The following is a 12795-nucleotide window of genomic DNA, read 5'->3' on the forward strand; positions in this document are numbered from 1 at the left end:
GGTTTGCCAATGTTGACAGTTCTGTGGACACGTGTCGTTTCATATGAATCACACCAACAGCGATAACCTAAATCTGAGCGCACAACCAAATTTACTCAGAAAATGGACCGACTACTCATCTTCATCAGTAAATATTAAATTTAACAAATCTTTCAACTACAGTGTGAACTCAAATACTGCAAAGATAAAACATTTTGTAACTGAAATGATGAAACACTGCAAAGGTAGACTAGAAACGATATTTCTACACCACAATCTTCAACTTCTTCATGGTTTGAACCTCTCACCGATCCTTGTGACGGTCCACACAATTACCTTCAATTATCCTCACTTCCAGCTCACCAATTACTGCCCATATTGATTCCAGACCCCCAGGCTGTAATCCTTATCTATACGGAACCACAGCCCATGGCCGAACAAGCAGAATAGAACCAAATAATAGGACCTTGGCTCCTTAAAGCTCGCCTTCTTTTCACTGTCTACGTCACACTGGTGCTTAGCTAACAGAAATGCTTTTCTATTACAGTTCCCTTGAGAAACAAATAAAAGTTAAAATAAATAAATAAACTGTTGAAGTTTCCTAATTGGTTAGAATACAGACAGGTGTCACAATATTCAAACCCTAAACAGTCACCAAGATGCAAAATTAATTTAAAAAATATCAAAATCAAAAAAGGGAACCAAACAAATGGCTCCAGTTCTGATTTATTCATGCAAAAGCAGGGTGCATTGCAGGGAAACCTGTATGAAAGAGACAGGAGGAGAAGGAGTCCTGCTAGATTTTTGAATATAATCCTTGCTGACATTTAGGAACACACAAACTCAAGCAGCTGTCACCAGATGTACAGCCAGTGGAAACATCCATCCTCTTGGGTGGAGGCGAGGGCCGCAGTGACGCCTCCCCGACACCGATGTGCTGTACAATACTGCCCCCTTGTGGTGGCATGTGTTCAGACAGAGACGACAGCGTCGAAGTTAAAAAAAGCAGCGCAAAAAGGTCCCTCAAGTCTTACCTTCTGCACAATTTCCATGGACACCCTGCAGCATCAGCGTCACTTCAGGCCACCGAACCTGTTGAAGATGTAATATCAATTTTATGATGTCAGAAAAGCCCTGGAGAGGATTTTTATAATCCTCAAACATGGGCATTACATTTTTAATTAATTGTCACTTGTAATTAACTGACGCGGCCGCTGGCATTTACCTCCCCAGGTGTATTTAGCGTCAAGTGAAGAGGTCTTTAGAGTTCAAACACGTTTATCGGTAACTGGAAAAGACACAGAGAGCGTTAAAATTAATGTTTTTCTCATTTATATTAAAGAGACAACTAGTACTACTGGTTGTTCCTCAATTAACCCTTTCCCCCAAAAAAGACAACACCTTTTTTCGTGTGTGTGTGTGTGTGTGTGTGTGTGTGTGTGTGTGTGTGCGCGTGTGTGTGTGATAGATATTTACTCTGATAGATATTTTTTGGTAGTGAAATATAAATCACACTTACCAAAAGTATAAATATTCGACCAAACCTGACGCAGCGCCTCCATCGAGCCTGTCTGGGTAAACCAGGTGCTGCTAATTGAAACCTATTAACTTTATTGACAATGGCCTCGTGAACACAGCACATGAATCAGACCAAAAGAAGAAGAAAAGAATAAAATTCAAAATCAATTAAAAACATCAGTGCAACCACAAATTATTTGAAAACAATGTTTAGATTATATAATATTGAAAACCAAAAATAAGCAACAAGTTAAACAGAAGTTCCGGTAAAGTGAAAGTTTGGTCCATGAAAGGGGCGTGGTTAGTCTAGATCTAATGTGGCATTCACGTTTATCGGATATTTCCATTTTCCTTATGGATTAAGACTACCGCTTGGAAACGGGCTGAAAATTTAAAACAACTAAATAAAATATGGGAGTCAGATTGGTGTCATCGCAAAATTTTAAGTGCATTCGTTATTATAAAGTGCAGTCATGATGAATATCCCATCAATTTTGTTACTTAATTCCTAGTTCAAATGCATCTCAAGATCCAGAATTCGCCATGACTTGACCATGTATTTATGTGCACAACAGACAATTTTGTAAACCCCTGTTTCCTCTTAATTTCTGCCCGTACTAGTAAGAATTGCGACTTTTAGAAGAGCGCGCATAGGCTGTCCCTGAACGCAGCACTAGTGCAGAGCGCTGTTGTGTGCGCTGCGCTCGTTGTATCGGCTGTGTCGCTGCTCTGTCCTCCATTAGAGCTCGGATCCATCCCCACACTACGGCGCAGGCCCGAAGTAGCGCAGCCGCTCTGAGGTTAGTGCCCTACCGCGCAATCTCCATTTATTTCAGCCCTGGCGCAGCCGCATCATCGAACCCGGCAGCGTCGGGGTGAAAGATGCAGCGTGTTTAGATGTCGACTGGAGCGTTTCTGGGGCGCATTGGTGGATTTTTCGGAGGAATCGTGCAGTAGTCGTGCATCGAAGAGCTCGTAGACAGTAGAATAGCATTGAATGAGACGCGGGCCACCGGGCCTGTTGCAACGATCTTGTTTTGTTTCGTATTGCGCGCCTTGCGTGCTAGCCGCCGCAACCTACAAAGGTTATCTCAAATTAAATAGAGAATGGAGGCGAATTTATTGTCCCAACATAATCAAAACCACAGCCGTTCTCTCTCGTAACTAATGTTCATTCAGAGAGCCAAAGCTAAACGGCTAAACGGATGGCTAGCTAGCTTATTAGCCAAACCTATGGTATTGCTAGCTTAACTCTATTTTGGCAGTCGTTATCAATCGACCCGGCGTGTCTATTAACGTTACATCGCTTCTATGCATTTGTCTCAAAGATTAACGTTAAATAAATGTTGTCCTGGGTATTTAAAATCTGCATATAGAATAATTGAATTGTGCATTATCCCATGGAACCCATCAAATTGCAGTCTGAGGCAGTCAAGTGCATGTGTGTATATAATGAATGGGATCATTTCGTGTTTATATTTGTTTTATTTACAAACCATTTAATAAAAATACATTAGAGGTTTACGTCATTTCCCCAGGTTCCCTTCCCAACACTATAATTACTGTTTTAGTAATACATGAGTACCCCCCCTCCCTCAATTTCTACCAAAATACAATTTTAAAGAATTAGTGATTCTTGCTTTGTGCTGCAATTCCCAACAATTATGTAAGGATATGAACTAGAAAGTAGCTCAAAGATTAGGCAAAAAGTCAAGATCTTTAAACTGTTAGCAAACTATGGGGTGGTAAGTTCATTAAAACTGGGTATGTTTGTGTTACTCTTTGGAAGAAATGCATAATTCTCAATGCTGGATGAAACAAATGCTGTGTTGAGCTGTGCACACAAGCATGCATGAACATACACAAAATACACATCACTTCTGGATCTAATTTAATGTACATTATTTACAGTGATGCCGTCATCACACAAAATGTGGGTTCCCGGGTGAAAGCAATGCCTACCTGGTAGGACAGAAGGTCCAGCTCATCTGCGGCTCTCGAGTCGATTTGGGCCCCCCTGGTAGAAAGTCAAGACACTTGGAGAAAGATATAAGTTGTCTTCCCTTAATGAAGGGCCACCCCTTTATTAGCCCCTTGGTTTGAGATCCTCTAAAGGTCAAGGGTCAACATCTCTAAGATCCTTTTTAATCACGGAGTGTTTTCAGCTGCACTCTTTGCACCAGTAGGAGGTGCTGTTGGGCTTTTTTCACAGATAGTTTTTGTCTATAAAATAGTAACGATCTTGCCCACAATTCATCCTTTGTTTTTCTTTTTAGTGATCATACTACAGATCTGCCGGGTAGACCAGGTGACTGGACATGGACGAACACGTTGTTCATCAGACGGAGAGCATGACCACAATTGAGGCCAGTGCCGTCAGCCAGCAGGTCCAGCAGAGGCACTAATAAATATAATAAACCGGGGAATGCCATCAATGACACAGTCCCATCTCTGTCAGCTATGATATTTAGAAGTTCTTGCCCCTCACAGGTCCACGTGGCGACCTTCACTGACGCGTCTATGATGAGCGCCGAGGAAGATTCGACGTCCTCCCCTGACGACGACCCTTATGATGACACGGATATTCTCAATTCAGCTGGCACCGATGAGGTCACTGCTCATTTGGCTGCTGCGGGTATACTTGACTGCTTGATTATTTCAACTGCAATCACATCAATGTCATCAACTGCATTAGCGTAGCCTAAGATTATCCAAACAGGTGGATTTTTCTTCTAATCATCGATTTTACTTCACAATGTTACATTATTTTACCTCCATGTAATATCGCTGCGTAAACAGTAGGTGGCGCCAACGGACTGCGCGCACGGTTTCTGTTGTTCAAAAAGTCTTTTCAGAATCAAACATAATTCACAATACTGAAGAAAAAAGAAGAGGAAAAATCGATTTTATCTTCTTTTTTTTTTCTAACCGTAAGAATTATTCTCTCTGTGTCAGGACCAGTCGGTATGGCAGCAGCTGCTGCCGTGGCAACTGGTAAGAAAAGAAAGAGGCCTCACATCTTTGAATCCAACCCCTCCATCCGCAAAAGGCAGCAGACCCGTCTCCTCAGGTCAGCGCCATTATTTTCCTTTCGACGCTTACAGAAACATAACTGTCGCTTTCGGTATCCGAGTTCACCACTTGCTGTCAGAGCTAATGTTGCGCATCTAGGCTTTCATTCTAAGCAGGGTTAATGAATGATGTGCTTACAGGAAACTACGAGCCACCCTGGACGAATACACCACCAGAGTGGGCCAGCAAGCCATCGTGCTGTGCATCTCTCCCTCCAAACCCAACCCTGTGTTTAAGGTGTTTGGTGCTGCTCCTCTGGAGAACGTGGTACGCGTTAGTTTACAACAGGTTTAATCTGCAGGGTGAAAACAGGCCTAATGATCGGCTCTTATTTTCATTCCATCAGCAAGTTGAACATGAATTTTCTTTTACAATATGAGAAGAAAAAACTAGAAAACGGTTTTAATGTCTGCCCTGCAGGTGAGGAAGTACAAAGGCATGATGTTAGAGGATCTGGAGAACGCTCTCGCCGAACACGCCCCCCCTGGCGGCGAGCTGGCCTCAGAGCTGCCCCCTCTCACCATCGACGGCATCCCAGTTTCTGTCGACAAGATGACCCAGGTCAGATCCAGTGTAACGCACACGAGTAAAGGAACAATAAGGAGTCATTACACACAATCTCCAGCAGAGATTGTCAGTTTTATCACACATCTGATGATGTCATTCGTAGAGGTTTTGCCTGTGTATTCATTAAATTTAGCCCTCCAAATATCAGGCCTTCATATTTCCAGTGGTCTCCAAGTAGCATCTGCGTCTAAAGACGAACAAAGTCTCCTAGTGCAACTTGCCCTGTTATGTCGTTTTACTGCAACATTAACAGCATTGGCAATCTCAGCCCTCTGCTCCCCCCCCCCCCCGAGGGAACCCAGCTTGTTTACCCTGCCTTCCTAGTGCTGCTGACGCATCCTCTGGATCATCATCAAAGCAGCCAGCATGGCAGCGGCCCTCAGAGACGTCCTTCAACCCTGGGACCGCTCCAGCCAATGGCAGGGCCAGAAATGTCCTCCGGGGGGCCGGTGTTAGTTGGGGCTTGTTTTTCTGAAGGTTGTGGGATGAGATTATCAGGAGTAACCTGTTGCCTCACTGAACTCTGCCGGACCAGGTGGAAAGGCCGAGGCGCGTGCCAAGGGTTGGATGTTGTCGAGTTGCAACAGCAGAGGTGAAATGCCTTTGAGAGGAGAGTGGGGGAAAAGTTAGGAGGCGTCCGGTTAAATACCAACTAGACCCCTGACCTGCGTCAAGGTGGGTTTGTCGTCCTCTCTGTGGACATCTGCATTCAGATTTGCACAGCTGAAGCATTCCCAAATGAGATTTAGTGACGCACACTTCGGCACCAGCCAGTCCAATTTATAGAGCATCTGCAGCAGGTGATCTCGGGTCTAGCCTGAGCCCTTAATTACCCCCCCCCCATCCCCCCACCCTCAGTGGTGTTAGGGCCAGGGACCCAGCAACATGGCTGCCTGTCTTACCGCTGATTGGCTGATTGTTTGGAGGATTAGGATTGGGAGTTGGGGTGGTGGGAGTAAGGACAACCTGCCACTTAACTCACTAGCCACTGTAATTAGGCCATCTGGTCTGGCGCGCACACACGTGCACATATATTCACCCATGGAGCACCCGCAGGTGCAAATAAAAGCATTTTTTCTGATACCGAGTTCTTGCTTGTAGCTAATCAGGAGTGTGCTGTTACTGTGCGAGTGAAGCTCCTTTCCAATGACAGCATGTCAAATTTCCCATATTTTTCAGGGCTTTATTGTCACACCTTGTGTTGCTTCAAGGTGGTTGGTGCTTGGGAGTTAGAGGAAATCTGGGGGGGGGGGGGGCGGGATTTATTTCGCTCAGAACCAAATTTAGCCCTTGATGCCAAGGCAGGCAGACGCTGCAGTGCCTCATTGTGCAATATAATCCCTCAGTGATGCTTGCATATTACCAGGACACCGAGGACATGGGTACTAACCCCCACCCAGCCGGTCAGTGGTGACTTTGTGCATGCTGGTGAACGGACATGCTGCACATAATGTATGTATGTTGTATGTATGGTGGACGTCAGGAGTGACACGAGGCTGTCTTAGGTTAAAGATTGTGTGCCGGACTCCTGCCCCCCGTCCCTCCCATCAGTCTGGAGCCGCAACCATAGATTGGCCTGTTTATAGACATGGTCACATTGCTCTATTTAGAAAAAGCGTTTCTATTTCCAGGCACCTCACTGCCCAGCCACAGGTGTCTGATCAATACAACCCCCCCCCGCGCGCTCAAGGGCGCCTTTGCTTTCTGGATGAGAGGCACACTGCCTCTGCGTGACGCTCGTGTCCGTATGTGTTCAGGCCCAGCTGCGAGCGTTCATCCCAGAGATGCTGAAGTACTCAACGGGCCGAGGAAAGCCTGGCTGGGGCAAGGAGAGCTGCAAGCCCCTGTGGTGGCCCGAGGACATCCCTTGGGCCAACGTCCGGAGTGACGTCCGCACAGAGGAGCAGAAACAGAGGGTGAGAGAGGTGGCCGGAGGAATTTCTGCACCTCATTGTGGAGGATCGTTCCCAGCATTAACTGGTCTTAATGTATCTAAAGGTGTCCTGGACGCAGGCGCTCCGCACCATTGTCAAAAACTGCTACAAGCAGCACGGTCGCGAGGACCTCCTGTACGCTTTCGAAGATCAGGTAACCACCACCACCACCACCCAGCACCACCTGACCGCCGCCCAAAGTATCGCTCACCTCGTGCCCTCGCAGACCGTGGTACAGACCATCAACAACCCCGACGGAACGGTCTCGCTTATCCAGGTAAGTTTTAGTTGCACTTCAGCGGATTTAGCTCCAACGCGACGGTTTGACGGTGGCAACTTTTTGTCCAGGTTGGCACGGGACACACGGTCGCCAAACTGGCAGACGCGTCAGAGCTGCCCGGTGTGACGGTGGCGCAGGTCAATTACTCCACTGTGACTGACGGAGAGGTAACGGCGCACGTGCACGTTGTTTTGATCGACCTGCAAAGTATAAAAGACTTGGTGAATCGACGCCTGATGTTTGTTTAATGCGCTGTGGCTGTGTAGGTGGAGCAGAGTTGGGCTCTCCAAGGCGGCGAGATGACAATCCAAACCACTCAGGCCTCAGAGGCCACGCAGGCTGTGGCCTCCCTGGCCGAGGCTGCCGTCGCGGCGAGCCAGGAGATTCAGCCTGGAGCCACAGTCACGATGGCTCTGAACAGGTGGGTTGCGCAATACCTAGTCAATGATTTCGAAACTGTCCATAAGATCTGATTTCAACACAGGTGTGACGTTGTGCACGTGGTGGAGCTTCAGCTGCACATCCGTACCTCTGCCTGAGCTTTAACTCATTATATAAAGCAGGGGGGAGTCGAGACCCAGTCCTCTTGGGCCACAAACCAGCCGGGTTTTATCTCATACCAGGCGGATCCTACTTTCACTAAGGAAAGTGGGATCCCAGGTGGACAATTGTCTACCTGGTAGGACAGAAGACCAACCTCCATTGCCGTCTTCAAGGACTGGGTCTGGACACCCCTGATCTAAAGGGTCTCAGACCTACCAAATGGATGCCACGTTAGCTGTGTTTTTGTCACCGCTGGAGTGTCAAGGCAATGATTTCGGATGTCTATGGGTATGTCCCACTGGGGCTTGTTACCTGTGCCACACCTGAGCCTTCCCCTCTCCTCCCCCTCCTGGCATCAGGTCTCTGTTTACCAGCGCTAATCTACACTGGGCTCGGCGCTCCACATCCTCTGGAACATTTTGTCTTCCCTTTCCAGCTCCAGAGGGAGAATAAAAGCTCCTTCTCCTCATTTCTCCTCCATGTCGTCGTTTTTCAACAAAAGGGACCCAAACGCTCTTTGGTAGCATTCGTGCAGAAATGGGATTGAATGCAGCTCCTCCTCGTCTCTCTGTAATTCAATCTCAGATGTAATTAATGATGAAGATGTGAGCAGTTCCATTAGTTTCTATTGAAGCCAGTGTGGTAATAGGCTCCTGGTAATTCCCCTGGACAGATCTGGTTAATAAAACTGCTTTGCTAGACCCACAGCACCTGGCCTGTAAGGAGTTGTGACAGATTCTCTGTAAGTCCAGACTAGAAAAGCCTCTTAGAGCTCAAACACTCCTACCACTTCAACCCACCCAACTCTTGTCTTTGTGAACGAGCTGCGCATGTGTGTTACAGTCCACGTTAAGTTGTATATAGTTAAGAATCCTTACAGACGTGCACATGTGTGTTACTACTTTTTTTAAACACATTATCCACTTTGTGTTGCAGCGAGGCAGCGGCACACGCCGTGGCCACATTGGCGGAGGCCACTCTTCAAGGAGGGGGGCAAATCTTCCTGGCGGAGACGGCAGCTGCTGTAGGGGCACTAGCTGGGGCTCAAGATGGCACAGGTACATGATCTATCTATGAGGAGCACTCAGTCATAGAAGTACAATAACGTCAATCTAAACAAATGCCAAACAGAAAATAAAGCCTTTATGGTTCCAGCCCAATCATACTTGAGCATAAGGACACATCCTGATGTCTTCTGTATAGATCTAAGAGGTATTGCAGTGACAGTAAAGGTAATCCAGTTGTAGACAGGTGGAAAGTCTGCGTGTGTGTGTGTTCTTGTTCCCCAGCCAGTGGCATTTCTAATTAGTCTTACTAGGTGTAAGCTTGCCTCCTCCAGGGCTGCGGTGAGACCTCTGAGCTTCTACACTCTAATCTACCCTGTGCTGATGTGACAGATGGTGTGTGTGTGTGTGTGTGAGGGAGTATCGCGCAGTCCATGTTCTTTTAAGGACACGTTAGCGTCTTGACCCTATCATCAGCATCCTTGCATGCGTACTGCACGGGCTCGTGTGGGGGTGGGGGGGTCTCGGAGCAGTTTGTTTTGATATCCATACTTTCATTTCAGTCTCGTTGAGCTGGTGTCGTCCGATACACTCTGGTTTATATGGATAGGCAGGATGCTAACCTGACAAATGTAGCTGTTAAATGTCAGGATAGTAAATATGTTGAAATCATTCGTCATGTCCAAAGAAAATACTTAATATCATATCTGCGTCTGTGTGTAAGAAGTCCGGTCACACACACCTCTTGTCATATTGTCAGCTTTACCCATAGTCATCTCTTAGGGGCATGTGCAGGTCCCTCGGGGACCCTTCTTAACGGAGCCGATCCACTCCATTATCAGGCCATGATCTAATCGCTGCACCAGCTGTCAGCGCACAGCCCCAGTTTGCTGCGTTTGACCACATGCGTGCACGCTTGCAGACGACACGGACTCATATTCATGTAAGGGCTCATCTCTTCTGGTATCTCACTTCCATTTATTACAACATCATCTTAGATTAGAAGGGAGGACCCGTTTTGGCTGCAGTAGCTGAATGAAACGGCTAATGAATCCGCTAAATCCACTCCTCCTCCTGCCTATTGACCTTAGCTAATCACTGTAGTGCTACAACGGTAGGGCCGAGTGCCCTTTGAAGTGCATTAGCCCGGACGCGGCTGATTGGCCCGTGTAGCAACCCCTTTGATAACACTGGCATTCAGACACGGACTAATTCAGCGTAGGACTGGACACACCAGACTTCACCCTCAACGTCTCGACAACTAGCGTCGAGTGGCAGAACGAGGCCCTTGACTCGGAAAATGCACCCTGGCCGCGCATCAGCGTGCCAGGCCAGTGGCTCGCTTCCTTAAGCCGCCCATTTTAATCACTGGCAGCGCAATCACGTGTATTGGGGAAAATTCAGCCCTGTCACAAATCAGTCATGAGTGGGCTTAGCGCGGGCCCACGTTGGAGGACCGGCCATTTCCGAAGACTCAAAAAGATGAATAAATGTTGGGCCGAATTTACCGTGGACGTCTGCGGCCGTGAATCTTTTGACATTGACAGCTTGTAGGGTGGGGCGGAGACATACGCCAGTAATCCCCACAGGCAGCGACGCAGACTGGGCCATAAGGGAGGCGAGCTGGGAAACCTTCAATCGGACCATTGTTCAGAACTGCCCTCTCTGTAACGTGGCCACCTCCTGTCAGACAACTACGTAGACCTGACTGCCTCCGCCAGTACCACGCGAAAAAGATACCCCGGCAAAAAGATAACCATTAAAGGATCTGTCGGAGCTGGTTCTCTGACAATCGTCTCCACATTTTTCACATTTCAAGGTTAAAAACAAGTCGGATAAATGAAATTAAAATGCATAATATGTGTCAAACCATTCCGCAGGTTTGGTCCAGATCCCAGTCAGCATGTACCAAACTGTCGTGACCAGCCTGGCTCAGGGCAACCGGCCCGTCCAGGTCGCCATGGCGCCCGTCGCCACACGCATCGACAGCACCGTTACATTGGACGGCCAAGCGGTGGAGGTTGTGACCCTGGAGCAGTGACATTTGTGAGCCCGGGAGAAGCAGCATGCACTGAATGGCCACTCTGGAGATCTTGTTTTAGAGTACATCATGCTGTGTACGATGTTAATAATATTTTTAAATGTACACCTGCAGAGGCAGTAAAATGGATTATCATTGTGTTTACCGTGTAAAGTTATTGCTTTTGGTGTATTTTTCTCTCATTTAGCTTCATGTGGTCTTTTTTTTTTTTCCTTTTTAGCCCCGTGGTGTTGAGTATTTTGTATTTATTTCAATTTCAATTAACCTTTTACTTCAAACAAAGAACCAAAAAGCCTGGGAGGGAAGCCACCAGCGCTCGGCCCAGTGCACGTAATGATCACTGTTTTGGAATTTCATTGTCACGTTGACCAGTTTGCTTTAGTTTTTTGGGATTTTTTTAAAAATACGTATATATCTGATTCATTGCTATTGTCATCAATCACTCCTGAGTTTTCCATTATTCTTGAATGAAAATCTCCAATGAATTTTACTGTTTTCAACGTCGAAACCAGCTACTGGACGGCAGCGTTTGGCTGTAGACACTCCCAGACATTCCGAGCGTTTGCCGGGGGAATGTGACGTTGAAATCCCATCCTGTGTGATTTTTTTCCCGTCACCGTTTGGTTGTAGTCCACGCACATATGTGGAGACTCAGGATTACAGGTGTGGAGGTGTGTTACACTGCTGGACTGCTGAGATGAACTCCCAAAGCAGACGTTTCGTCTACCAAATCTATTTATTTATGCTGCATGGATCAAAGCGCCCCCACCTCCTATTTTTTAAAAAGACAAAAACGCAGGAAAAGGCAGCCGCTGTTGTGTTGGTGTTGCAGAGGTCAAAAGACTATTTCTTTCAATCTTGCAGTAAAATGTCCGAACCTTTAAACTGTGCTTGCCAAGACTCAGCGCAATTTAACCACATGTAACCGTTTGACTTCCTGTTTCTTTCAAAGAAATATGAATAAAATGGCTGCTTTTCACCGTTCATCCAGTCTCCCTTCTTTCCATCTGAAGCGTCGGGAGAAGACCTCACAACCACCTATTTTGTTCATTTTGGAACATCTGTCGTCCATTCTTGGGGGGATATTAACAAACCAAGCCAAAATCTTAGGTAAAGTTGAACTTTATTGGTGATTTAGTAGATTTATAAATTAAGAATACCATAAAAATTGTGTGTAATGCAAAAAACAGCTATTTTAAAACCGGTGCAGCAAACTCAAAATGATCTCATCATGTTCTTTGTGATTATTAATCAGCTGCAATTATGGAGGAACTGTTGGCTCATTTCTCTGGATTATTGATACGCGCCACAAACCCTGCCAGCCACACTCTCCTCCTCAGTTCCCCCACCTTCCCTGCCGTGACAGACAGGACCGTGATTATATCATAAGCTGCCTCTGCTTTAAAGCCTGGGATTTGCTCGCCAGGCCCTTCTGTTGCCGAGCCGAGCCCGGAGAGAAGCGTTTTCAGGCTTTAATCTATCAGGCGTCAGTGGACATCCCGCTCTTCCTCCAGATTAAAGCTGCTACCAGCGCGGAGAGGAAAGCATTCCGTGTATGTTCTCTTCTTTCCTCGTCTGTTCCAAATGAGAACAATCTGGAGTTTGGGGAGTTGCGTTAGGAAATAAAGGCGACCTTCGAGGCGTTTACGCATCCACCCACCGAGCTACACTGAACTTAAAGTGCACGTAAACCTTTCAGCTTCATCACTAAAGCTGAAGCAGATGGAGACATGAGGCTGACAGCTCTACCTTAGCTGCTATTTCCTTTTTAAAAAAAATACATTTTATTGATGTTGTTTCACAATTTCCTTTAAACGTTTCTTTTTCTTTTGCATTTTATGATTTGCTTTTTGTTAT

At 46.5% G+C, this 12795-nt stretch overlaps 1 protein-coding gene and 1 long non-coding RNA gene across 5 annotated transcripts in view; one reads left to right on the plus strand and one right to left on the minus strand.

Annotated features, from left to right (window-relative positions):
- LOC105417760 (uncharacterized) overlaps nucleotides 1-1725 on the minus strand; it is a 54906-nt gene extending 53181 nt beyond the window's left edge. For 2 of the 3 annotated variants that reach the window (XR_965279.2, XR_965278.2), the window contains exons 1-3: nucleotides 1499-1725; nucleotides 1205-1267; nucleotides 1014-1071 (exon numbers count right to left, since the gene is read on the minus strand). This is a non-coding gene — a long non-coding RNA (uncharacterized lncRNA). The remainder of the gene's footprint in view (nucleotides 1-1013; nucleotides 1072-1204; nucleotides 1268-1498) is intronic. The other variant, XR_965277.2, reaches the window with a different exon arrangement.
- A 416-nt stretch (nucleotides 1726-2141) lies between these two features.
- Nucleotides 2142-11922, plus strand: nrf1 (nuclear respiratory factor 1). Of its 2 annotated transcripts, none has more exons than XM_011613390.2 (12): nucleotides 2142-2297; nucleotides 3774-3884; nucleotides 3988-4132; nucleotides 4453-4567; nucleotides 4710-4836; nucleotides 4990-5130; nucleotides 6894-7052; nucleotides 7135-7347; nucleotides 7419-7517; nucleotides 7617-7771; nucleotides 8830-8951; nucleotides 10778-11922. In XM_011613390.2, exons 2-12 carry the CDS (start codon nucleotides 3816-3818, stop codon nucleotides 10936-10938), a joined length of 1506 nt encoding a protein of 501 aa, XP_011611692.1. In that variant the 5' UTR covers nucleotides 2142-2297; nucleotides 3774-3815; the 3' UTR covers nucleotides 10939-11922. The 2 variants fall into 2 exon arrangements, with proteins under 2 accessions (XP_011611692.1, XP_011611693.1); XM_011613391.2 differs by having other exon boundaries at nucleotides 3774-3863; nucleotides 10778-10938.
- The last annotated feature ends 873 nt before the right edge of the window (nucleotides 11923-12795 follow it).

The sequence above is a fragment of the Takifugu rubripes genome, chromosome 18 (assembly GCF_901000725.2).
Source record: "Takifugu rubripes chromosome 18, fTakRub1.2, whole genome shotgun sequence".
Classification (NCBI taxonomy): Eukaryota; Metazoa; Chordata; class Actinopteri; order Tetraodontiformes; family Tetraodontidae; genus Takifugu; species Takifugu rubripes.